The sequence below is a fragment of the Syngnathus typhle genome, linkage group LG1, assembly GCF_033458585.1.
Source record: "Syngnathus typhle isolate RoL2023-S1 ecotype Sweden linkage group LG1, RoL_Styp_1.0, whole genome shotgun sequence".
Classification (NCBI taxonomy): domain Eukaryota; kingdom Metazoa; phylum Chordata; class Actinopteri; order Syngnathiformes; family Syngnathidae; genus Syngnathus; species Syngnathus typhle.
This window is the reverse complement of record NC_083738.1, coordinates 25,205,187-25,229,963: the sequence shown is the minus strand read 5'-3', so window position 1 is coordinate 25,229,963 and position 24,777 is coordinate 25,205,187. Positions and strand designations below refer to the sequence as shown.

The 24,777-nt window shown below is 45.0% G+C and overlaps 1 protein-coding gene across 1 annotated transcript in view; it reads right to left on the bottom strand.

Annotated features, from left to right (window-relative positions):
• LOC133169727 (collagen alpha-1(XXV) chain) overlaps positions 1–24,777 on the bottom strand; it is a 63,736-nt gene that overhangs the window by 27,400 nt on the left and 11,559 nt on the right. The window contains exons 3-6 of the mRNA XM_061302184.1: positions 8,790–8,834; positions 7,706–7,713; positions 2,058–2,084; positions 780–806 (exon numbers count right to left, since the gene is read on the bottom strand). Coding sequence (XP_061158168.1) covers positions 780–806; positions 2,058–2,084; positions 7,706–7,713; positions 8,790–8,834 — 107 coding nt within the window. The remainder of the gene's footprint in view (positions 1–779; positions 807–2,057; positions 2,085–7,705; positions 7,714–8,789; positions 8,835–24,777) is intronic.

The following is a 24,777-nucleotide window of genomic DNA, read 5'->3' as shown; positions in this document are numbered from 1 at the left end:
TGAATGAGTTAATATGATACTCTGAGTTCAAATCTTTTTTTGGCCGCATTGAGGTTACTTGACAATATATGTATTAAATAAATGTATTATTATACATATATATATATTAAATATATGGATTAAATAAATTCCAAACAATGGCACATTTTTGTTGACCGTGAGGATTTTCGATTTCAACTTCTTTTTAGTCATCAATATCGGGATGAGTTTTCACTATTTTGAATCACAGATATCGAGTAGCAGTCATGCTAATAGTAGCTTTAATATATAAAATGTATAGATTTTTTTCATTTATTTAATTAGGAAATAAACACTTTTGATTAAATACCTTTTTAGCAGTATAGCGCCAACTATTGCCGAGGAGGACTTTTGCGATTTAATTTTTGTCTTTTGTATCAGTGGCCGGCATCGGCAGCCTTAAACAAGAACTCGAAATCTTAAATTATGGTTCGTATTGGCTCGATATCGATGCTCGCTGTGCCGGTCAATTCCACCCTTCTCAAATGCCGAACCAGATACGGCTCGCACGGCAAGAGTTTGACAGTGATTTCGAAACTTGACTCGGGTTGAGATGTCAAACGACAGCGCTGGGAATAATTATGCGGATGGGCCAATGTCTTTTAAGGTCATCTACATGTTTTCGAGCCCTTTTTACTTTGAAAATAAACAGACTTGTCATTCTTGTTGTATTTGGCGCCAGCCGCGCTATCCCAAGAATTCCATGCATCCCCAACCCGTTGCCCACATTTCCGCCGGGGGAGATGCAGTCAGGCACGTACCCGTGGTCCCTGGTCGCCTTGATCCCCCTGCAAGATGAGCAGAAAGACAATTTTATCTCCAGTGCACACCGCTCAATGATGCTCATTAATAAGCCAAGACTAACAATGAACTAACTCGGAACACATTGACGAAGCGAAAAAAAAAGGCCGCAAGAATTTGTTGCGGCGGGGAGTGTTATGATAAGAGAAGGTGATGGGCGGCGGGTATGCGAGAGGTTTTGGAAAAGGAGCGAAATTTCACGCACGGGAATCCCGACTGCGTGGACTTGAATTGAAATGATTTCAGTCAAATTGTAGCGGCCACCGACTTTGAACACCTTGTAACTACGCTCTGGTAGCGTTCGGCCAGAATCAACCGAGCAAGGTGTCATTTCTGGACAGCGATTTTATTTTTATGCGAGAAATCGATTCAACGCCCCAACGAATTCAAACAAAATAGCTCCCGGAATTCTTTGCTTCATTGGAGCCAGATTTAACGGAAAAGCTGTGGAGAGCGGCCACGCTTCTGCACGCTTCTTGGGTGGGAGACTGTTTCTCATTTTATTTCGCTACAGATAAAGAAGTTCACAGGGGAGGCAGCAAGATGGAGCCGGACGCTCGGCAAACGGCGCCCGGCGTCTCGCGCTTCTGTTTCGCCAATCCGCGCTAACCCGCAAGAAGTCATCAAAGGCTTTGGTGGTGATTACTTGGACTATTTGGACGGATAAAGTCGTCATCAGCAGTCTGTGGGAGGGCATTGGTCCTCCCAATTAGTGTTTTCGAGGTTTACACTAACGAGTACATTCAGGGCCTTCATTTTAGTCTTTGGAAGTCAAATTTGTAGCTGCGCGCAATGCGGTTCATGGGGAGCTTTGAAGGCCTTCAGCTGACTCACGTCATGATTTCTTAGTGATGTGGATTTGTGAACGGCATTTGAGTAGCCCCTCCCGGAGATTGAACTGTATCAGTTGTTGGGCACTCAGCTGAGTCACCTATTTTGTAAAATACACATTTGATAGGTTTTTATATATATATATATATATATATATATATAAAATAAAATATATATAAAATATATATATAAAATATATATAAATACATAGCATAGAAAAAATAAATAAAAAGAAAAAATATATATTATATTTTAGATTATAGTATATAAAATATATATTATATTTTAGATTATAGTATATATTATATATATTTTTTTATTTATTTTCTATTTATTTATTGATTCATTTATAATATTTATATATATAAATAAATGTGGATAATCATGATCATAAACAAAATATTTACCTTTTCACCCCTTGGACCTGGAGGGCCCTGAGAAAGAAAAAAAAATATGAGTAAGATGAAAACATTATAATACAGGACAGAACATGATTTTTTTTTTTCATATTTGGACGATGGGCAGTGAAATTCTTTTTTTTAGCTTGGTTAGCGTTGAACCACAAACAGACTGCAATGCTGATTGAGTGAAGAAATGTGTGCCTGTGTACTTGATCGCTTACACTGTCAATGTTTTCAATAATAAGCTCAAGTATGACGCTCCTTGAGCAGGTCACATTGCTTATTTCGAGGATTTGGAAAATCTGACATGGGAGGAGTTAACGGGGGATTGGGGGACAGCAAACTGACTAATTGACCACCCACTTACAAAGCCTCTCAGATTAATGCAGCGTGTATTATTGTTGATAAATTGGCCACATAAAGGAATAAAGTAAAAATTCAAAAGGCACAATTTGTACCAGCCTCATTCCTCTACCGATTCAAATCAATCTATTTTTGCCTCAGCTGCTTGAAGTCATGCATCAGATGTATGGCATTATAAAACCTTTCAAGATCTTGAAGCCATTCAATATACGGGAAAAAAAAAAAAAAAAAAAAAAAAAAAAAAAATCAATGCCAGTTTTGCTTTTTGCAGTTTGTACAAAAGGAAAAAACGGATTGAAGTGAGGCAAACATAGGTATCACGTAATAAATTCCGGCCCAGAGCTGGAATTGGAAAAGTGAAAATGGGCTCATTGAAATTGCTTTGCGTGACTTTGCAACGCCGGCCGCAATACGGACAAGCGCATCATTCCCGACGGCCGTGTTTGTAGTTAGCCGAATGAAAGCCGAGTCAAGTGGGCGTCCCCCAAAAAAACGCGCGTCCGCTCTTCCTGTGCACATTTTTGTTTTAACGTCACGTGCAAGTCATCAGCCTGCATCACTTGGCTACACTTGGTGTTTAAAGACTATTAACCCCCCCCCCCCCCCCCTTCCCACAAAGATTATTTTAAAGTGCATTTCCGTAAAATAACAGCAGGCATCTATTTAGCACGTAGCCTGTTCCCCTAGGAAGCTTTTCCGATCACCACCTGTGAGGGTTTTTTTCCCCCACAACAAAAACAAAAGGAGTCTCAGATAAACAGTGTGAGTGGTTGCCATAGTAACAACTTCAAGTCTGTCAATGAAAGAGCCAAGAAACTACATCAGCACCAAAAAAGTTACTCAACGAATCACTTCGAATGTCACTTTGAGCTTCATGCCAAGTGGTGTAACCTTTGACCCCTGTGATAACAAAAGTACATTTACAAGTCGTTCTAAAAGTCCGCCACTAATTTTGCTACAGTGCAGAAAAAAAAAAAAAATGGTGCACATATCACATCTTTTGCCACTTAATGCTGGGAAACCACAAGAAGATTTGTAACAGAATTTCCCGTGTGCACATCGTCGGATTTTATGGCCGAGCGTTGGATGCCGATGATGCTTCTTTCCTATCCAGATACAAATCTCGCTTCTTTTTTTTTTTTTTTTTTTTTTTTGAGTCTCTCGCAGCCAAACCGTGACCACTGTCTCCTGTACTGGACCGAATGAGATGTTGATGTTGTAAAAATAAAAAAAGAATTTTACCACCTTAGGAAAAAAGGAAGGGGGGAAAATATGAAAGGCAAAAAGTTAGCAGGAGCCAAAGCCTCAAGCAACATGGAGAATATGGACATTTCAAGCACACAATGTAACTTTCTTGACTTTGTATTACTGGCAAAGCGTAAACGACGCCTAATGAAAAGATCCTGGCACGTTTGACTGTGACTTGAAAGAATATTTTTATATGGAGCGAGTCTGTTTACCTTTTTATTAATATGAGCTTGGTTTTACTTTCATTTCTGTGTGTTTTGGTCCTGTGCCACATCACAAAACATTTCAAAAGTATTATAACCACTTGTCTGGAAGCCTAATGTTAATATGAGGCCTTGCGTTTATCACAACTTGGAAGGAAATTTGTTTCAACTTGACCTTTTGGGCTGATTGCATTACATTCTGGTGAGGATAGATTATTTTAGATTGACAAGTGGGTAGAAGTTGTCTGACCTGTCAATCAAAAGGTGGCTACATCCCAACAACCAAAGTGTACTTAAGTCATCATTTTGTGGCTGGAAACTAACACGGGGTTTATTCAAAGGAAGACTAAACTATTGATTCTAAGTAGTAGCTGCGTGAAAGTTAGCTATGTGAAGCGCTATGCTATCAACAGCTACTGGATTTTTCTCCAGGGGGAGGGGGGGTATCTGAAGGGGTCGACAAAAAAGAATATGCAAAACACTGATAAACATTCATTATCATGTTCCCTATGGGGGACGTGGGAAATTTGGGGGGAAATTTTCAGGGGAAAAAAAATATATATTTCAGGGGGTCTGCAAAACAAACCCAAATAATTCTTCAAAAAATACCGATTATGGTTTGATTCAGGACGAGTGGAAATGTGGAAAGAAGTTCCTAGAAAAATAAAAATACCAAAAAGTCAATTATCTGGCCTGGTATCTGGGGGGGGGGTCCAAGCATTTTTCAGGGGGGGGACTACCCCCGCATCCCCCCCTCTAGCTCCGCCAGTGCTAACAACCCAGAATCCATACAATTGTTGGATCCTAATTGCAAATCCACTTTTGCTCTAACACAGGCAGTGTTTTTGCAGTTGTCGTGGACACGAGCAAAATCATTCTTGCGGTCTTGGCCGTCTCATCCGACAAGACGCGCAAACATCAGCAGCGGGATGGCGCTCGGGACCTGGCTGGACCTGGCTTGTAGTCCTTTTCATCACAGCGACCCGGTAAGCGGAGCCAGGTCCAGAAAAGTCATCCATCAAACGCTCGCTGCGGATCGTCGTCGGAGGCGCCCGGCCAAGCGGCCCTCTTGCCAGCACATGGATCCAATCAGCTCACCGTGCAGCAGGAGCGCATTTTACAGCCTCGTCTTTACAGGCGCGACCAGCTCCACAACATTAATAAGCATGTGCGTACACAGGAAGCCAAACAAAGCCGTCCTCGAGTGTTGACAGCAACTGAACAACGGGAGGATTGTCGGAATCCTGGCCAGCACCCGACGCCGTAAAGTGGCCTCGCTTAGTTTCCATACGTTCAAACAAATAAGCGGAGCGATTTCACAGTTCCTCAATCTATCAAGTGGACATTTTGATCAAGAGAAACAACCGGAGGGTTCTGCCCGCTGGAGCCGAAGCTATAACTCCTGATGATGCGGGGAGATATACTGAAGCTACGTCAAGCACAGACCGGGGTCTGTAAAAAGAATTCTGTTTTATGACGTGTCAACGCCATGGTTACGGTTTAGGGAAATATCATATTTTGGGTTGAGATAATTACTCCCCGATGCTAAGGTGACCTTCGCTGGCTGTCATGCTTGCAATAATGAGCACATGGTTAAGGTTAGGAGATGATCGAGGCTTGACTGGCAGGACAACATGTGAAGCTTGCGGTTGGAAACGAAGGAGGAAGAAGACGCTCGCCGTCTCCCGCCGCAGCGTTTGGCTCGTCGGTCATTCACACGCAACATGTGGATGTCGTCTGATTTTCTTCTGTGCGTAAAATCACGCGCCCTCCGGCCACTAGAGGGCGATGAATAACGAATCCATCCGAAAGTAAACTGAATTGTTTTCTTCCAGGCTTGACATTATTTTGTTCTTTAAATCCCTGCACACCAAAAATAAATCCTAAATCTGATATGTGGAATTTCACGTGTCTAAACCTAAAAAACAGATTAGCGGGTTAGCAGGTTAGCACAAAGCACTGGTCCACATGCTGGCTGTCATGTCTGCCTTTTTTATTTTTGCTTGAGCTTCAGTCTTCTCTCTAGTATGTGCGCACACTCAGGGTTGACAATGAGGCACTCTAAAGTAGACTAATGGGAAGATATTTCATGGTTTTGGCATACATAGCTAGCAAGCTACCTAGCTAGCTTCCACATCAAATGTTAATGAAAGTGCACAAAGTATTCAATACTGAGGGAGGGGCGACTCCTGTGCATCATTAGGCACCATTTCAGCCACGCCCCCTCTGGCTTCAATGTTTGCATATGCCCAGCAATTATTTTACAAGAACATTTTCACCCCGGGCGACTACAATAGAGCGCTCATTTCAGGGTGAGAAGAATTCAAGGCAAACTAGTCCAACCCCTAACATATGGATGAAGAGGTGCGGCCATATTTGTCCGTGAGTCATTCCAAGCGCCGCCGTGCTTTTGGCCACAATGGAGGTCGTTGGCACCTGTTTCCAGTCTTCATGCCACAGGGCTAAGCAGCTACTGGCTATCTCCCATGAAGCCATTTGAGCTCCATCCATCCTTTCGTCTATAGCTCTTGGCAAGAGAGGGGAAATTAACTTCTTTCCCAGGGTATCAAACTATTCCTTTACACACGGAAAGAAATAAGCGCAATCTTCTAGAATTGCGATGATTTTCGAAAGACAAAAACGTCCCATCTGGATGCAGCGGATACAAATCCGTTGTGGCTGAGTTTTGCATATAAAAGGCTGCTGCGGGCATCATTAGCGGAGAAATCGCTCAACGTTGGAAAGGAGTTTCGAGCCCTGCTGTAAAAACAAAACAAAGGGAATTTACACACCTCCATCTGTTACTGGTGCAGCGCACGAGCCCCTGAGACTGTTTTAACCGTCGGAGGACACGCATGCGAGCAATCAGAAAAGAACGGGCACAGACGGACGACCACAAACGGCTGGTGTTCGTCGTTCCAATTTGGACGGAGAGGTTAGGCCCGCTTGGGGAAAACCGCACTGGAAAAGCGACCCGGAATTGCATCTGGTTCGCATATCCACAGTGTGTCACAATTAGCCAGTCGAAAATGACAATATAGTGTATTGTGCGAGTTGGAAAGCGTCGCCGTGGAAACTTCCGAGATTTTTTGCCGGTCTTTGGATGCTAACACGGAGGAGATTAAACTTCACAGGTCTGGGGAGACATTTAAATCGCTTGAAATGAACTGCAGGTGTTTTTTTTCTCTCTCTTCAAGAACCTTTCAGAAGAAACACAGAAGCCCGATTATTCATCCGCACCTCTTTCGATCAGGATTACCGAAATCTCATCTGACGCAGCAGTTGTGAAATCCCATTACAGATTCCCAGTGGGACTTGGCCATTTTGATCCAGTTACATTGTGCAGGTGTCCCATAATGAAACAATTACAATCCATACAAGTCTATCAGCAATTGATTATTCCCCAAAAGTACAAAAACATGTGTGGCGGGTGACAAAAAAAAATTATTAATCCTCGGTGGAGTAGCAGTTTGTGAGTGATCGAGGATGATTTTATTTGCAAGACCACCCGGGCTCACTTAGAACCCTGGGGGCCGGCGTTCGCAAAGGCTCCCGGGATTAACGTACGACTTTTACCGCCGAGTCAGCACATGTCAGTTCGCTCACACTCGCTGCCGAATGATAAATAATAGCGATGCAAGTGTCCAACATGAGAGCGGAGATACCCGGAACCATCACGTAAAACCCGCACCAATGATTCAAAGGAGAGACCGGTTGTTGACTTCCTGTTTTGTCAGCGTGGCCTCATTAGTTGTTCATTTGTAGCAGGAAATGAGCATCAATTGTTTTTTTGTTACCTTGTGTGTCTTTAAGTCGAAGATGCAAAACAGGCATACTTACAGGAGGTCCTGAAAGACACAAAAAGACTTGTCGTTATTGGAAAGACAACAGCTCATTTTAATCGTGTACCCCCAGAAGGCGTTTTTCCCTTTGTGTAAGAAATTCTGCCTTTCCGGGACTGCCAATCAAACATTTGTAACTGGCTCTACTTTTACAACTACAAGGAGCTGTGTGCTTGTTAAAAAGCCCCTCCTATCCCCCCCCTTGTTTCTTTTTTTTTTTTGCGAGGTGACACCCGGAACGGTCGTACGCTCCGGGGTTCTTGTTAAAACACCGCCTAGAGAAAGACATTTTTTTGGGGGGGGAATTTTACGACTTTGAAGTGTTTTTCAGAGCGCAAATCAAATCAGTTGTTCAGAATTTCACGGCTGCGATTGTTTGCCCTTCAGATTCAGCGAAATAAAGCGTCGTTGGTTGCGGCTGGCCGGCGAGCGAAAGGCACAACGGCGCCATTGATAGCAGGCTGGCCGGCCGGCCGGCCGGCAGCAACATGTTTATTGAGACATTATGGCGTAAACAAAGCCTGGCGGGATTTCAGAGCTGAAGCAGAGCGTAACGTAGACCTATTGTTTGCCTGTCGATGGAATTCCCGACCCAAATGAAAGGCTTTGAAGTGCTCCACATTTTCTTTTCTTTTTTTATGGCATCCTTCAGTTTGCGTAACCGTGGTAGAGTAAAACGCGCTTCTGAAAAGGAGAAAGCATAAATGCGAATATTTTATATGCAGCTGGAATGTAAACGACTACAGTGCAGCTCAGCCTCCATAATCGCGTCTCGCTTTCAACTCAGGCCTTTGGATTTTTCTTTTCCAAACGCTGACAGACACTTTAACTTTCTCGTCCTTCCCCACGACGGACCAGTCGGATGGTATTCCAATGAAAATTTAGCATTGCCATGGCGACTCAAACGCCAAGAGTGAAACCACTAATTGCACATCTACGAACTCTTTTTGGCCTCCAATCGTACGCACAAAACTTTTACATGATTGTAAAATACAGCATGCATTGCCGATATTCTTCCAAATCATTCCTCAAATGATTGCCCCCCCCCACACACACACACACATACATACAAACACACATACCGGGTTCTCCATTACGGCCTCGCCTTCCTCGTTTCCCTGGAGGTCCTGCAACAGAGGAAAAAAGGTCACATTTAGTTTTTATTTTTTTAACATCCTAGAATTGAAATAAAAGGGTGTAAATTGCTAAACGATGATGCAAATTGCGTTCGTCGGAATTGCTATTGACGACAAAATGGCAGTTCTGTCCAATTACTCCTCAGTGTGACTTTAAACAAAACCACAAGGGCAAACTGGAAACCCTTCCTTCCACTACATACTGTTTGTTTATCCATAGTTTTTTTTTTCTTCTTTTCAATTTGCCATTTCCCTGTCAACCCTCGCAGTCTGCTGGAGAAATAAGACAATTACACGCTTTGGTGACTTTTATGTGCGATGGAGCCGCCTGGCTTGTTTTTGTATGAGGTCGCATTCAGTCCCAGGCAATGAAAAGCCGCAGCATGGTTTCCAAAACGAGCCCGCCGATGGCAGGTATGGAAAGGAGCTTTCCTCCGCCGGTGCGTGTCAAAGGCTGCGCTTGTTGCCGGCAGACGTCCTGGAAGTGAAATGTTCAGCTCAAGAACCTTGAGAGTGCACGTTTATAGCCTCTTTCCATCTTTTCTTTTTATAAAGAGATCCTTTGTATTAAAAGTTGCATTTGGAGTTTTTCAAAGGAATTTTCTTGAGATGTGCATAACCCGATTCGACCTCGGCTCCTCCTCAGCATTTCATCACTTTGACAACACAAGCCGGCTTGATTTATGTCCCTCTCGTCGTCTTACTGGGGTGCAAAATGCAAGCTGATGTTTGCTTCTGCAGCTCCTCAATTCCAATCCCTCCGTTTGGCTGAGCGTCAGTCCTCCAAGTTCTTTTGGACGTCGTTCAGGATAATGTCGGACGCTGCCAACCGAGGCGAACGCGTAACCACAGGTGGACGGGCGCTCGGGTTGTTCTCATCAAAGGCCTTTGTAAAAAAAAACTAAAAGCAGTTTTCCCTTCCTTGGCTTTGCCATCCCCTTCGAAATGACACTGGAAAGCGCTCCGAGGACAACGACGACACACTCGTGAGAAGACCTTGGCCGCGCGGGGACGACGACAGGCCAAACAAAATAAGCTGTATTCGTTTTCAGATAGCGTCACACATTCACACTATTTCAACACTCTGATTACAAGCTGAAAGATGAGATTGCCGCAAAGTGTACCAGCGTGGGTCTCCAGAGCACGCCAAGCAAAACTTTGACGACATTTCACTGGAGCAAAACTGAAGAATAACCTGACGGCTTGCATTGAAAACAGCTTTTCTGATATTGTCACAATCCAGAGGCAAAGCATGCAGGCATCCTTCTGCCGCATGTCATTTGGACATCACGTTCCAGAGGCGCTGGTGGAGCATCTCTCAAACGTGGATTCCGTGAGAAGAAGGATAGATGGCAACACTTGTTTGATTGACTGATGGCACAGAAATATGGCCCTGAAAAATGTGCACCCAAACCTTCTGGATATATTTTAATCTAGTCATTCGGATAAACATTAATGAAAATTATAAGGCCACTACTTTGAAATACACTCACCATATTTTCCGGACTATAAGGCGCACCTAAAAACCTAAAATTTTCTGAAAAGCCGACAGTGCGCCTTCATCATCATCGGCAGTCACTCGGAACGAGTATGACGGTCTTCTTTTCAGGGTCGTCTACTTGTGGGTCCGCAGGTGGGCGTAGAGGCCGATCCGGGATCCACATATTTTTGTGCAGTGTGGGCAGGGGAAAGTGGCGGTGGGTTGTGGTCGTGCTGGAGCCAGTTTTTGTCTTTCCTTTCGGAGTTGTCGTTTGGTTTCTGCGACACGGCGGAGTTCCTTTTCGTGATGTGCTGCACCTTCTTGCACCGCTGCCCTCCAGCAGTTCCTGTTCAAGGCGATGCGCTCCCAGTCCCGAGATGTTATTTGGAATTTCTTGAGATTGGTCTTGAGGTTGTCCTTAAAACGTTTCTTTTGCCCGCCCGGGGCTCGCGGACCTCTCTCCAGCTGGGAGTATAACATCTGTTTGGGGAGGCGGGTGTCAGCCATGCGGATGAGATGTCCTGTCCATCGGAGTTGGTGCTGCATTATTAAGGTGGTGATGCTCGGTATCCTGGCTTCCTCCAGAACGCTGATGTTTGTGCGTCTGTCCTCCCATTTGATCCGGAGTATTTTCCTCAAGGTTCTCTGGTGGTGTTGTTCAAGAGCTCTTAGGTGCCTGCTGTAGGTTGTCCATGACTCTGCCCCGTAAAGTAAGGTGGGGAGAACCACAGCTTTGTAAACCAGGAGCTTGGTGTCAACCCGGAGGTCTCGGTCTTCGAAGACTCTTTTCCGGAGTCTGGCATACGCTCCACTGGCACAGCTCAGGCGATGGTTGACCTCGGAGTCAATGTCCGCTTTGGAGGAGAGAAAACAGCCGAGGTAGGGGAAATGGTGAACATAATCAAGTGCAGTGTTGTCCACATTTATGATGGGCGGAGTAGATGGCTGGTTGGGTGGGGGTTGATGTAGCACCTGGGTCTTCTTGATGTTCACGGTCAGACCCAGGGCTCTGTATGCCTTAGCAAAGGAGTTCAGGATGCCCTGGAGGTCTTCTGCAGAGTGTGCTGCTATGACATTATCGTCTGCATACTGGAGCTCCACGACCGTGGTGGTTCTGATCTTGGTTTTGGCTTTGAACCTGTTAAGGTTGAAGAGCCTGCCATCAGTCCTGTACCATATTGGGATTCCGTGTGGTAGTTCTTTGTTGATGAGGTGGAGTATGGCGGCAATGAAGACAGAGAACAGGGTGGGTGCAATAATGCATCCCTGTTTGACCCCTGTCTCTACAGTGAAAGGCTCAGTCAAGGAGCTGTTATTGAGCACTGTGGCTGTCATTCCGTCATGTAATAAACGCAGTATTCTGACGTATTTGTCCGGGCAACCATACCTCAGGAGGATGCTCCATAGGGCCTGGCGATCCACCGTGTCAAAGGCTTTTGTAAGGTCTATGAAAGCCATGAACAAAGGCTGTTTATGCTCACGGCATTTCTCCTGGAGTTGGCGTGCTGTAAAAATCATGTCTGCAGTGCCTCTAGATGGGCGAAAACCGCACTGCGATTCTGGGAGAATTTCCTCAGACAGTGGCAGTAGGCGATTGGCAAGAACACGAGCAAGTACTTTGCCAACTGTTGAAAGGAGCGAGATGCCCCTATAGTTTCCGCAATCCGCTTTGTCCCCTTTCTTGAAAATGGTCACTATCAGAGCATCCCTGTGCTCCGAGGGGAGTACTTCTTTTTCCCAGACCTTCAGAAAGAGGGAATGGAGGTGGCGCTGGAGCTCTAGTCCACCTTCCTTTAGGACCTCAGCTGGGATCCCATCTGGCCCAGAGGCCTTGTTGTTCTTCAGGCTCCTGATGGCATCTTGGACCTCTACTAAAGTGGGAGGTTCACCCATGTCTTCCCTGATGGGACTCTGAGGGATGTGACTGAGGAAATCTGACTGAGTTGTGCTGTCACGGTTGAGGAGTTCCTGAAAGTGCTCTCTCCACCGGTTGTTTATGGACTCATTGTCCTTCAACAGCTCCTGCCCGTCTTTAGAGCGTAGGGGGTTTTGGCCGCGATGGCTTGGGCCGTAGACAGCCTTAGTAGCGCTGAAAAAGCCTCTGGTGTCACCAGAGTCTGCCAAACTCTGGATTTCCAGTGCCCTTTCTGTCCACCAGGAGTTTTTAATCTGTCTCACCCGGCTCTGGACGTCAGCCTTGGCTTTGGAGTGGGCCTGTCTCTTTGCTGTGCAGGTGATGTCATTTTGCCAGACACGAAAGGTTTCCCTTTTCTTGGAGATGAGCTGTTCTATCTCTGTGTCGTTCTCATCAAACCAGTCCTGATGCTTTCTGGCCTTGTACCCGAGAGTGGCACGGCAGGTGTCGAGGATGGAAGACTTGAGCAGGCTCCAGTGTTTTTCGATGTCCTCAGGGTATTCCTGAATGAGGCTTTCTCCAAGAGAGGCCTGAAACAGCTGCAGGGTGGCAGTGTTGTTCAGGGCCTCGAGGTTTAGTCTCTGCCGGCTCAGCTTCTTTTGGAGTCTCCTCTTCCTCTTGAGTCTGATGGACATCGTGGATCGTATCAGGCGGTGATCTGTCCAGCAGGCCTCTGAATCCATCATGGCTTTTGTGATGGTCACGTCGCGCTGATCCCTGGCTCTGACAATGACATAGTCAATAAGATGCCATTGTTTAGAGCGAGGGTGTCTCCATGAACCCTTGAGTTTGTTCTTCTGGCGAAAGATGGTATTTGTGATGGTAAGGTCATATTGAGCACATTTGCTAAGAAGCAAAACCCCGTTGGAGTTGATGTTTCCAATGCCTTCCTTTCCAATGGTGCCCTTCCAGAGGTGGTGGTCCCGGCCCACTCTGGCATTGAAATCTCCCAGTATAATAATCTTGTCCTCTTTGGGGATTTTTGACAATACATCATCCAGACAGGCATAGAAGGCCTCTTTGTGCACCCAAACCTTCTGGATATATTTTAATCTAGTCATTCGGATAAACATTAATGAAAATTATAAGGCCACTACTTTGAAATACACTCACCATATTTTCCGGACTATAAGGCGCACCTAAAAACCTAAAATTTTCTGAAAAGCCGACAGTGCGCCTTATAGTCCAGTGCGCCCTATATATGGACCAAATTCCTAAATTTAAACTGGCCCGAAGCATTGTGTCATGAAATCAATCATAAGTGGCCCGCTGAAGACTATGAATCATGAATCAAAAAGACTATAGATCATTATTTTGTGATTATAAAGTAATTTGTTGCGTCTGAAGTCGAAATAAAAACGATAAAATGGAGAATGATTTGATTTGGATTAAAAATCTGACGTGATGCATTAAGGGTGCGCCTTATAGTCCAGTGCGCCTTATATAAGGACAACGTTTTAAAATGGGCCATTCATTGACGGTGCGCCTTATAGTCCGAAAAATACGGTCGTTAAATATTGAAAGAAAAGGCCACCATCAGAACTTTTGATGGCTTACCATAATAAAATGACAACATCACAATAGCTTTAGTTAGATTTTATTTTGAAGTTAGCCCGCGTGATTGCGTGACAGCCAGATTGATTAGATTTTTACATTTCGGTTTGTATCAGAGTGTTTAGTTACTACCAGCACCAACACAATGCCATCCTGAAGTCATTTTCAATCGCTAATTTAGGACGCTAAAAAACAAATTAGTAATTTCACCCTCATTGTACACTACGACACAAATTAAGCCGCGAGTGACACCGCACTAGACATGAGGTGCATTCAAACGCAGTGGGACATTTCATACTTACAATTTATTTATTTACTTATGACCTATTTTTTTTTACAAAGTATTTATTCATTTATTCATCACCTGCTGTTATCCGCCGTTTAAATACCTTGAAATTGGACTGGTTTAGTTGCAGCTCAAGAAAAAATAAATGAATAAAACCCAGAAGTGGACCAAAAATCAAAACATTGCATGACTAATAGGCGCTTGGACACTAAAGTTTTGTGAAAGCTAAAGTCGACAGTGCATATGTTATTATCTGAAGTCCACATAAACGGTAACATATTGTTTTAGTGGTAACAAGTAACAATGGCGCACTTCTGCTCACAACAAAACCACACTGAGGCAAAACCAGGCCAGCCAGCCTCCCTGGACAAACGCGGGGCTCGTTTGAGGGCTCGGAGCAGGCCACTGAACGCCTCCCCCCACCAAACCCGTCCAACATTTCTTCGGCATTAACGCTCGGCCGTTGCCAAAAAAAGCAAAGCCGGGGTCCCGGCGCAAAACCTCACAAGCATCAATCAGGCATGACGAGCAGTGGAAGTGCTCAGTTTGCCTTCGCAATCGGGTTTTGGGGCGGCAGAAGTGGCTTGTTGGTGGCATTGTGGACAAGCACCTTTGATCGAATATTGAATCGTCCTCTGAATTCCACATTATGAAAAAAAGCTCCCAAGAGAATTACTTTGCTTGCTCCTGATCCTGCAACTTAGTCCGGACTGAAGAAAGAGAATCGGCGGTTTGTCCGCATATCTCGGCAGACGATTTATAATGATGGCTTGGTTGAATGTCTCTAAACTTTTTACGAGGTCTCCGCAGCTTGAGAGCCTTCTTGAGTGACGCGCTCATTTCTCGCATAGTTGACAAAAACACTACTGTGCGACCCATTCAAAAATTTCAGGAGGATTAAGTCGAGACAGACTTTTACATCTCCCGTGAAATCCCAGAACACGCTCGGTTGACTTGATTCGACCTGGCAACCTTCGAGCATCCAGGTCAAACAGAACCCAAGTTGCATACTCGGATTTTTGCGGGGGAAAAAAAAAAAGTCTGGCAAAGAGGAGGCCCATTTTTTATCCAGAGGCTCATAATTGAGGCGCATGACAATGAATAAATCCTGGCGTAGAAAAAAACAGAAAGGAATGAATTGCAAATTTGAAAAAAGCAGTGTCAGCTGAGGATTTTGTCTGCCTTGCGCAGTGATGCTTTTTGTTGCCTGGCAACAGAGTCTGCAAGTAAAGCCACAATGAGAAAAAGCTTCAGGAATTAAAAAAAAAAAAAAAAAGTGATAGCACCTGAGAATGAAAATTATCCAGCAAAACGATTCCAACTTGAAGCAGCCCAACATTATCAGTCAACAAGCTCTGGAATTCGTCTCCGTCGACTCTGGACTGGTTTGGAGGTCGCCAGTTAAGTGCGTTGTTGACATAAAATAGAAGTTCCCTTGACCTTCTGACCCCCTGTGAAGCACAAAACCCTTCCTGGACAGATGCTGGCCTTCTCACTGTCATTCGTTCAGCTTCAACCAATTTTTATGTGAAGTCCAATTAAGACCCAAACGCAGTCGATGCGCTTTGCTAGCTTGCGTGAAGAAGACAAAAGCTGTGATTCTAATTTGTCGAGAAGGGAATGTGGTAAAAATGCTGCTTTTAATGCCGCATTCTCGGCAGTGATAGAATACACAGCAAGACACAAGAGATAGCTGCGAGGCGTTCAGGAATCGTGAGCGCTCTTCCTTCAAGGCCGCGGCGGCGCCCGCCCCGCCAGACGGAAGCCTTCTGAGAAAGGCTTTTCATCACCTCGAATAAGATCAACGCGATTTCCTTCTGGCAGAAGTGCTGACATATTTAAGAGTCTTGCCAGGCAATGGAAACGGTAAGGTAAATGGGTGGGGGAGGGGGGGGGCGCTAATGAGCATATTGATTGGCTCCCTTGTATCTCTTTAGACAGCCGTGTCCCAGTCAGGCCTATCATAGCAAAAAAGGCTTCCGAATGAATAACACAAGTGCATGCCATCTCAATGTTACTCTTGGATAAGCACGCCAGCAACGATTCCACATGTATTAAAAATAAAAGAGGCATAATGAGTTTGGCTTGGCATGATTGCTCAATGAAAATTTTCCTTTTGATTGTTCAATCTTGGAATAGATGTGAGTAGAGCAGTTAGAAACATACCAGATGAACTAATGTTTTGACAGAAGGGAAAGGCTAGAACCAAGAAGGGAGACAAAAGTTTTGGGATACCTGAGTATTGCAGAGAGGAGATTATTTGTTGGCTGTAAGGAACACCAGGAAAAAAAACAGCCGTGCAACTACAGCGACATGAATATTCGAGATTGTCCGGGGACATTTTTGAAGCTCGCCGAGAGTTTCAGAGTAATGCCAACATGATATCATGTAGGCTTGCCTGCACTTGTTTATGCCGTTCTAAAATACTCGAGTCGGCCTGAAAGCGAGCGGGCCGGCTTTGGACTTCAAGTAAAATACTTTCTATGTGTTTAAGACTCACGTGGCTATTGGATGTCGCGGTGAAATCATGCGGCGGCAAACACCTGCGGCTAGCGGACGGCGTGACTGCTGGCCGACCTCCGCGCCGGCGAAGATGTGTGCCCGCCTGTGCGTGTCTGTCTGCGTCGGGAAGTTTAAGAGACCCAAGAGTCGTAAAACAAGGACCGCAGGGGCCTCTCCGCAAACTGCTCAAGGACAGGTTTTGGAGACATGCAGTCATGAGAGACTTCATAAAAAAAAAAAAAAAGAGAACAGAAAGGAATCCTACTTTCCGGAAAAAAATTGGATAAAATCAAAAATGTAGAAATAAATGGAATTAAAACATGCTGTTGAATTTCGCCTACCCTTTGTTGTTTTCTGTTTACATGGTGATTAAATGCGCAAAGTGGATCAAATCCAGATTTAATTAGATCTGACTAGTCAACAGCTTTACAGCCTCTTTTTTGCACGGAGAATGTAATCCAGATATATTTATAGCTACATACCAATCATAAATCCAAAATTCTCCATCCCCAGCACCACCGGCGGGCGGGCGGGCCTCCTGCAGTAAGACTTGGTGGTCCTTTGTCATGTTTACTTGACCCATGTGGGATTACTCCGTGCGGCAGTTGGTGCACACGAGCGTGACGGGCGCAGTTTCTTATGTCACGGATACTCCATCTTGTTGACGGCAAGACAAAAAAGTATGACAAAGGGATGGATGTCCTTTTTTCAAAGCAACATGGACGCTTAAAGTGAAAATCGTCTCGCGGTCTATTTCATTTATTTTCCCATCCCGGAGTGAGCTTTAACTCACTCCCGGGGAAATGAACTCTTCCTCCAACCAAGTCAACTAAAGCAAATGAAGCATATCGAGGCACTAGGGAGCACATTATAGCATCGTCTTTGCACTTGGGAGCGTCAAAGACGGGCTTGTAATCAAAAAGACTCCACACAAAGTATGCAGGAGTTAAATCCAAGGCGGCAAAAATAGCACGAGCGAGGAAGCCAAATGTTCCAGCTAATGAACAAGCCTGCCGTTTTTCCAACTTCTCGCCGTGTTTCCTTTAAAAATTATTATTCTTTTTTTTAAAAGGTTGAGTCATCGCTGTGAACAACAAGCTTCATGTCAAATAACCAAAAGAATTTTCAAGTGTTTTCGGCAGCAGTCACCTGGCTGCCTCGTTGGAATTTCCTCCCGATGTGTCACTCAAACTGACCAGGTCAAAGGAGACCGAGCAGGGCTCGTCCTCTTGGGATGATTTGTAATCCGGGTCTTGTAGTTTCAGCTGGCCCACGGGCCACGGGGAGAAACTCTGTCGACACCCCTTTGTCTTTTTCTGGGTTTGATCCCAAAGGGACTTTTGGAAAGACGCCGAGAATCCAAACAACAAACTCAGCCTGGGGCGCTAGCTGCTTCGACCCAAAATTTCCAAAAGATCCGCCTCAGAGTATTGCATTAGCCCGAGTGTCACATTTTTGGGGGACCTTTAAAGGCACCTTATTCAGCACAGCGGTCCAGCTGGCGGCCACACGCCACCACCGGCGGCATGCGAACCAGAGCCAGAGGAAAAATATCAAAGCGGCAGCGAGAAATCTCCAGACGTTTTGAATTAAGCCGGACAATCATCTCCTCTTGCGTCGCCTGTAATGAGGGAGATTAGAGCAGATCCCAAGTCATCCTGTTCTCCCCACCGACCAAAAAAAGAAGACACGCAAGATTGAAGCGGTGATGCAAGCTTTGAGACGGCACGCCAACCTTGGACTTGTAAACAACAGCGCGCTACGAAGGGAGAAAGCTAACGAGCTTTGCTACTTCGGGCCACCCGTTGGTTGCAGTCGCAGCCAAAAGGAAAAATGAGGTCATGAAATTGTTACGATCAATCAATTAATCCAGAAATGGTTTGGCTTGACCCTGTGGTTGGATCGAAATGAATGATCATTTTAATTTTGATGGAAGCATGGGTTGATCTAAAGGTTTCTCGGAATTGTAGCTCAGGGTTCTTAGGATTATCCTGGACCCACCACCCTTAGAACCACCTTGTCCGTATTTTGAACAGATCTTCTAACCTCAACTTTCGAAACAGCCTTGAGTCCTTTGACCAAAGCCTAAATGGTTCAAGGCGGTGGAGTCCTTTCCTGAAACTGCCCCAATGGCATCGACGCATAGCCCCTTTCACCACGCCGTCGCTTGACAGAACTTGAAAGCTTCATTCCCGAAACAGAGCCAGGCCACGGATGACGACATGGAGGACGCTGAAGACGGGGTTCCTCCCGGCAAATGGCTCCGCTGATTGCCGCATGCTGTTCACATTACAGTCGCCGTCTTACAGCGTCGGTGTGTTCCGTGAGAACGTGACGATGCTACGCGCAAGCTAGTTCTGATTCCGCAACACCTACCGGGCGAGTCTCATTTTTCCACGAGCTCCACTTTATCAATCATTCCTCGTACGGAGGCCCTCTGCTTGCAATTCCATTGGTTAGCGGCGATTCGAAACGACGGAATATTTACAGATCAGAAACAGGTGAGGGTACGTTTTCGATCAAAACGCGCAAAAATCAAACAAATTGGTTCTTTTTAACCCAAACTGACAATCTCGGATGAAACGGACAGTACCAATTCATCCCTCAAAGATGGCCGACCTGAACCCTACCGCAGTTCACTTTGCATTCTTTTCTGATTTTTGCTGTTTCCATTATAGTTTGGGAACTCCTCGCTGAGCTTTGGAGCAGCCAACAAGTTCTACATGTTTACTGTGGAAGCAAAAAAACTCCATTCATTGGGCTTCCATGTGCCAAAGCTCTGCCATGGAACAACCTTTGAAAATGAGCCTCGCACACAATTTACAGTCATTCCACAACAATAGTTTTCCACACAACCTTTACTGAGTACAACTTGGAGCAAGCTAATAAGTCAGCATGATTGCGATTGGCCAATTACTTGGCTTGGACACCACATTACTTTCCAGTAGGCTAAATTGTGATCTGAAATACATTTTGCGAGTCGCACTGTAACATAAAATCGTTTGGCTCGCAACAGAGACATCAGTGACGTGGAATCTGCCTTGAGGCTTCGCCAGTATTCAAATAAATTGACCCAAGACTCCTCCGTGATTGTCTGTGGTGTTCTAAAAGGCTAAAAATGTCAAAGTGCACAATGGCGCAATTTGGTTGTTCTACCCTGACAGAACACACAGGGTGCTGCCAGAGGGCATCACACACACACACACACACACGAAAGGAAGAAACGACGCGAGGAAGTGCTAGCGGGGTGGCTACGAGAGTCTGCCTTGTCATATCAGAGTAAAGCTACTTTACAAATTCAAAAACCTGACAGCTGACTTAACAGAGACACTTTCCCGCTAAAAGTGTTTTGCTAGCATCCGTAAACAAAAAGGAAGAAACGAGGCGAGAAAGTGCTAGCGGGGTGGCTACGAGAGTTTCCCCTCGTCATATCAGAGTAAAGCTAGATTTAAAAACCTGACAGCTGACTTAACAGAGACACCTTCCCGCTAAAATTGCTTTGCTAGCATCCGTAGATAAAGCGTTGCCATTTCCGGCGCAGCTGCATCTGGTCAACTTCAAGGCTCTCTCGAGCACAAGCAATGTCTGGGCTCTTTTTAGTAAAGCCGGGAGGGAGACAGGTGCTTCCGAATGCGAGGTGAGATACTTCAGACCAAAAAAAGTCACAGGCTGTTTTGAATCCCGTGGCTACCGAAGGTTGTGGCAGGCGTTGACAGCTGCACATGCGAGACCTTGACTCGGGTTCACAACCCTCAAGAGGCCGACATCTTCCAAACGGCTCTTCTAGCTACTTAAGACAAAATTAAATCATTTTTCCCCCGCTAATGCCATCATTCAAAGGCATGTAATGGAATTGCTTGAAGAAGCCGTTCTATTAAAACCAAAGCCTTTAAAAATTAATGACTTCCATCGTCTCGCCCGCCATGCACAAAAGGAATTTGATCATAATGGACTTGATAGACTGTACTTGGTTAAGAGACAAGCATTTGCTTGTTCTGCTCGGAGGAAAGCAGATAAAAGGCTCGTGTACGTGATGAAGTCTCGCCGAAGTCATTTTTCTGCTCGCCAAATGCGAAACCCTCCTTGACATTTCGATTCTCTCAGGTAACTGCTGTGTTTTGTCTCAGTCTTTCTCGCAAAGGGTAATAATGCACCAAATCATCCATCTCTTAAAATGCACTGAGATAGAAAAACTGCTTTTTTTCACTGCTGCTTGGCAATTCCATATAAAAAAAAAACACATTCCATGATGGCGCGTTTTCTTTTCTTCATTCAAAGTCATCTCACTCCACCGTCTGACTGTTATGATGTCGATGGGGAACTAAGTGTTTGTTTACTTCTCCTCTAAGCCTGCCGCCCACCAGAAAGGCAAGACCAGGGGGGGGAGAGTCACAAGAGTGGAAAAATCATTAACAAAGCGCCATAGCAGGTAAACACGACAAAGCTCGCTCTTTGGCTGATTAGCATGAGAAGATAACGAAGTTCTTCTAAAAGCAGCGGTGACGTTCTACAAATCTTCATTGCAACGGCACACTTACGTCAAAACGACGTTTTTCTTTCACCGAGGGATCTCATATTTTACGACTCAATATGGCCAAGATCATAAAACTTCAGCTTGAGCATCTTTTCTTTTTATTCTTGAAGTCTAAACAATGTTCCATTCCATGTCTTTAAAGCAGACGTCGAATCACATGTGCCGTTAGCTTAACGCTTGCACCCGACGAGATATGGAAGTTAGCACTTGAATGAATGAATCTTTATTTCAAACATGATTTAAAGAATAAAAAAGAATGAAAAACAAACAATATACATCACTGTTTGAAAAGGAGTAGGAAGAAGCCTAAGCTTATCATGTCCTACCCCTATCCACCACTTAGTTCCAAGTGAGAACATGAACAAAAGAACAAAAACTGTTTATAATCCACTTGGTGTGAACTTCCAGAATCCTTCCAGTGAGACTTTTGATAGGCACCAAAAGTCCCTCGCCGCCATTTTCTGCCGCATTAGCATTTTCAAGTTGACAAAAAGAACTTGCTGTGTCGCGCAAAATTCGCTCAAAGACTCCGCAAGTAAGCAGCGCCCGGGAAATGCGCTCGTCCCGGGAAGCAAGCGAGCGTCGACCTTTTTAAATCAGACTACTGATGCATAACAAGATACGCGTTGAGAGGTGGCGGCTGGGCTCCAAATCACCTCCAGGACTCCAAAATGGTTTGCAAAGCAGGTCTTTGACTTGAAAGTCATGAATTTAAAAAGCCAGAGAAGTGCAGTGTATGCAAAGTAAAAAATAAATAAAAAATCTGGCAAAGGCAATGACAAAGAAGAGAACTCCAAATAAGTTAACTTGAGTGATGAGAAATGTCAAATATGCAGAAATGCTTGCGTTGAAGTGTTCTCAGGGTTCCACCGCTGGACAGGGTTCAATTCATAGTCACATTTTGCGGCTAGCGTAAAAGAGCCAAAGATGAGAAGCGCAAAAAGGAGAATTCCAGTCAGCTGTCACAGATAGACCAGAAAGCAGACTGGTAGAAATATCTGGCAAGCAAAAAACCCGCCAAGGAAGCCTCCAGGAATCAATGAATCAATCAATACTTTGATCTCGAGAGTTCCAAGAAATTCCAAAGCTCCTGCGTGATACATATCGCGATTTGCATGATGCGGACTATTTAAGCCATCACATTTTCGGTGGCTTTTGGCTTCACAGAATCAAATGGAAATTCAATCTTGTGTAATTGGCTACTCACCAACACCAAAGGAAATTTGCGAGTGAGAAGAGCGAGCAGCGGTCCACAAAATCCTCACTGTGACAATCTTGCAGTGAATTCAGAGCAATAAAATTGATTTTTTTGTTCGGGTGGGCAAAGTTATATCGGTAACTAAATCGCAGGCCGCATTTAGCTGGGCTCGCGTCATTCAGGTAGAAATAGTCAAGAGCAAACAAAAAGCACCCACACAAAAAATGTTTTGCATTCTGTTTTGGCTGGAAGTAAACAAAACAAATTGGGATTACACAGTGGCAATTCCGGCTTCTTTCTATTTTTACATCCAGTTGGAGCTTCGGGGCGCATTCATGACTCTAAATGATGAAAAATATGGACTGGATTTAATTAAAGGAGAAACACACCCACATTTTTGGTGCTGATTCAAGTTTGTCATAAATGCTCCACCAAAACATTAAATCAGTCATGTTCAGTAAAAGGGCATCTTTTATTCTATAGAAGGGAAATTGCGAGTTCTCCCAAAAATTCCGATCATGCAGCCCTGGGTAGGAGCAAGTGGATTTCTGCATGAACCCCGCAAAGCACATCCACTTTTCAACGTAAAACATCTGTAAAACATCAGCTCCAGTGTCGGCCTCTCATTATTTCAAAGGGGGGGGTGACAATTATTGCTGATGAAATGAAAACGCTTTCCTTGTCATAAGACACTCGCATCTTTTGACACTCTCTGGGAGGCGGAGCTTTGAGGTCAAGTTGGGGGCGGGGCATTACGAGACCACACAGCACAAGTGTGAAGAACAAGGGGGAATGACGAAGATTCCTCCGAATGAAATACACACCATAAACATACATTGGAACCAACAAGGAGGCTCTGAAAAGCGGTCGGAGGTCTGCTGCCAACTTGGAACAGTAGCAAAAATGGTTTCCAGCTTCATTAGCGTCCCAAAGGAGTTCAAAGCGCCTGAAGACTTACAAGAGCGGGCCCCCGGGTTAATTGTGCTGCCCGACGCGGATTTCGCATCTGGCGAAGAAATGAGACACCGGGTCGGGTGCCAACTGAGAAGCGAGAACTTCTGCGAGCGAAGACACCAAACCGAATCCATGGCCAGGCTGTTCACCGTCAAAGCGGTGTCGCTGGGTTGTTAGCAGTTGGCCAGCTGGTGTTTGATGCGTGTCGCTCGCAAGAGTTAAGCGGCAACAATGCGCATTTCGTAGGACGGACGGAATGCAGACCGCAAGCAGCAGGTCTGAAGTGGCAAAGGGGGTTCGGGATTGAGTTTCCACCAGATTAGACGGAGAGCGCGAAACAACTTTGCCGCTTAGCCGCTCGGCTTTCTCATAGTGTGACAAATGCACTCGTCAGAGTTAAAGTGGATCCTGGGATAAAAGATGCTAGCCGTGTTTTCGTCACGGCTCTATTAGCATCGTCAGAGAGAGCTTTTGGATTTTTTTTTGTGGGTAGCTGTATCTTGTCATTATAGACTTTAGCGAGATTTTAGCACGCAGGGAGGGGAAAAACTTGGGAAAGCCACTGGAGCTTTTCAGCTTGAGGGCTTTCTCTCTCATCTGCCATTGGGAAGGGACGATGGGAACGGCTGGTGGGGATGCCTGCGGTTTGGGTTTCCTCCCGCCAAAAACCTCGCTGGGTCACCGAGAAGAGAGTAATGAATCGCAAAGGGTGGCGTCGAGTGCGAGCAGACACCCTGCCCAAGTTAGCCAAAATCAAAGAACGGCTATCATTCCCAGGAATTTCAAATGGACAGATATATGTCCCAACGGTGTCTCCGCTAAAGCAACAACGAAGCCGCCTTGTATTTAGCCAGATACGGAAACAGCTATCCGATGGGAAACTTTCATTAAACGCAATCCCAAAAGGCTGTTTTGTTAAGTGGAGCTAAAAACCTCAAATATTTTTAGTGGGGGTCGACTTTTTAGCTCCCCAAGCTATCTTTATATGCTACATAGATCATATGTTAGTATGCTAACATGTTAGCTATTGATTTTTCCTTCTTCAAGCTGAACATTTTAAATGGGGGTCGTTATCTTTATATGCTAGTATGCTAATATGCTAACATGCCGGCTACTGGTTTTTCCTTCATGCCAATTACTTGACACAGTCGCAGTGTTGTGTCATGGCTGTGAGCCTTTCATCCCTCGTTTCTCCAGGGAACCGCTCCACTTGTGACTAAAACAACCATAATGAGCATTCCATCCCTCAGAATTTTGGACGGCGTCAATAGCGGCAACAAAAGCCTCTTTCTAGTTTTGAGCGTTTGCTTGTCTGCATGACTGACTGTCCCGGGAGATTGGAGTTGCTGCTAATGAGCCCCCCCCCCCCCCCAAAAAAAAAACAGACTGGGATGCTAAATGGAAAACCCACAAGCATTATTGATGAACTTCTGGCTCATATTTGACCTCGGTGAAAGCAAAGTTCAACGGGTTATCCTGGTCAGAAAACTCAAAAATCATCCTCATCGTGT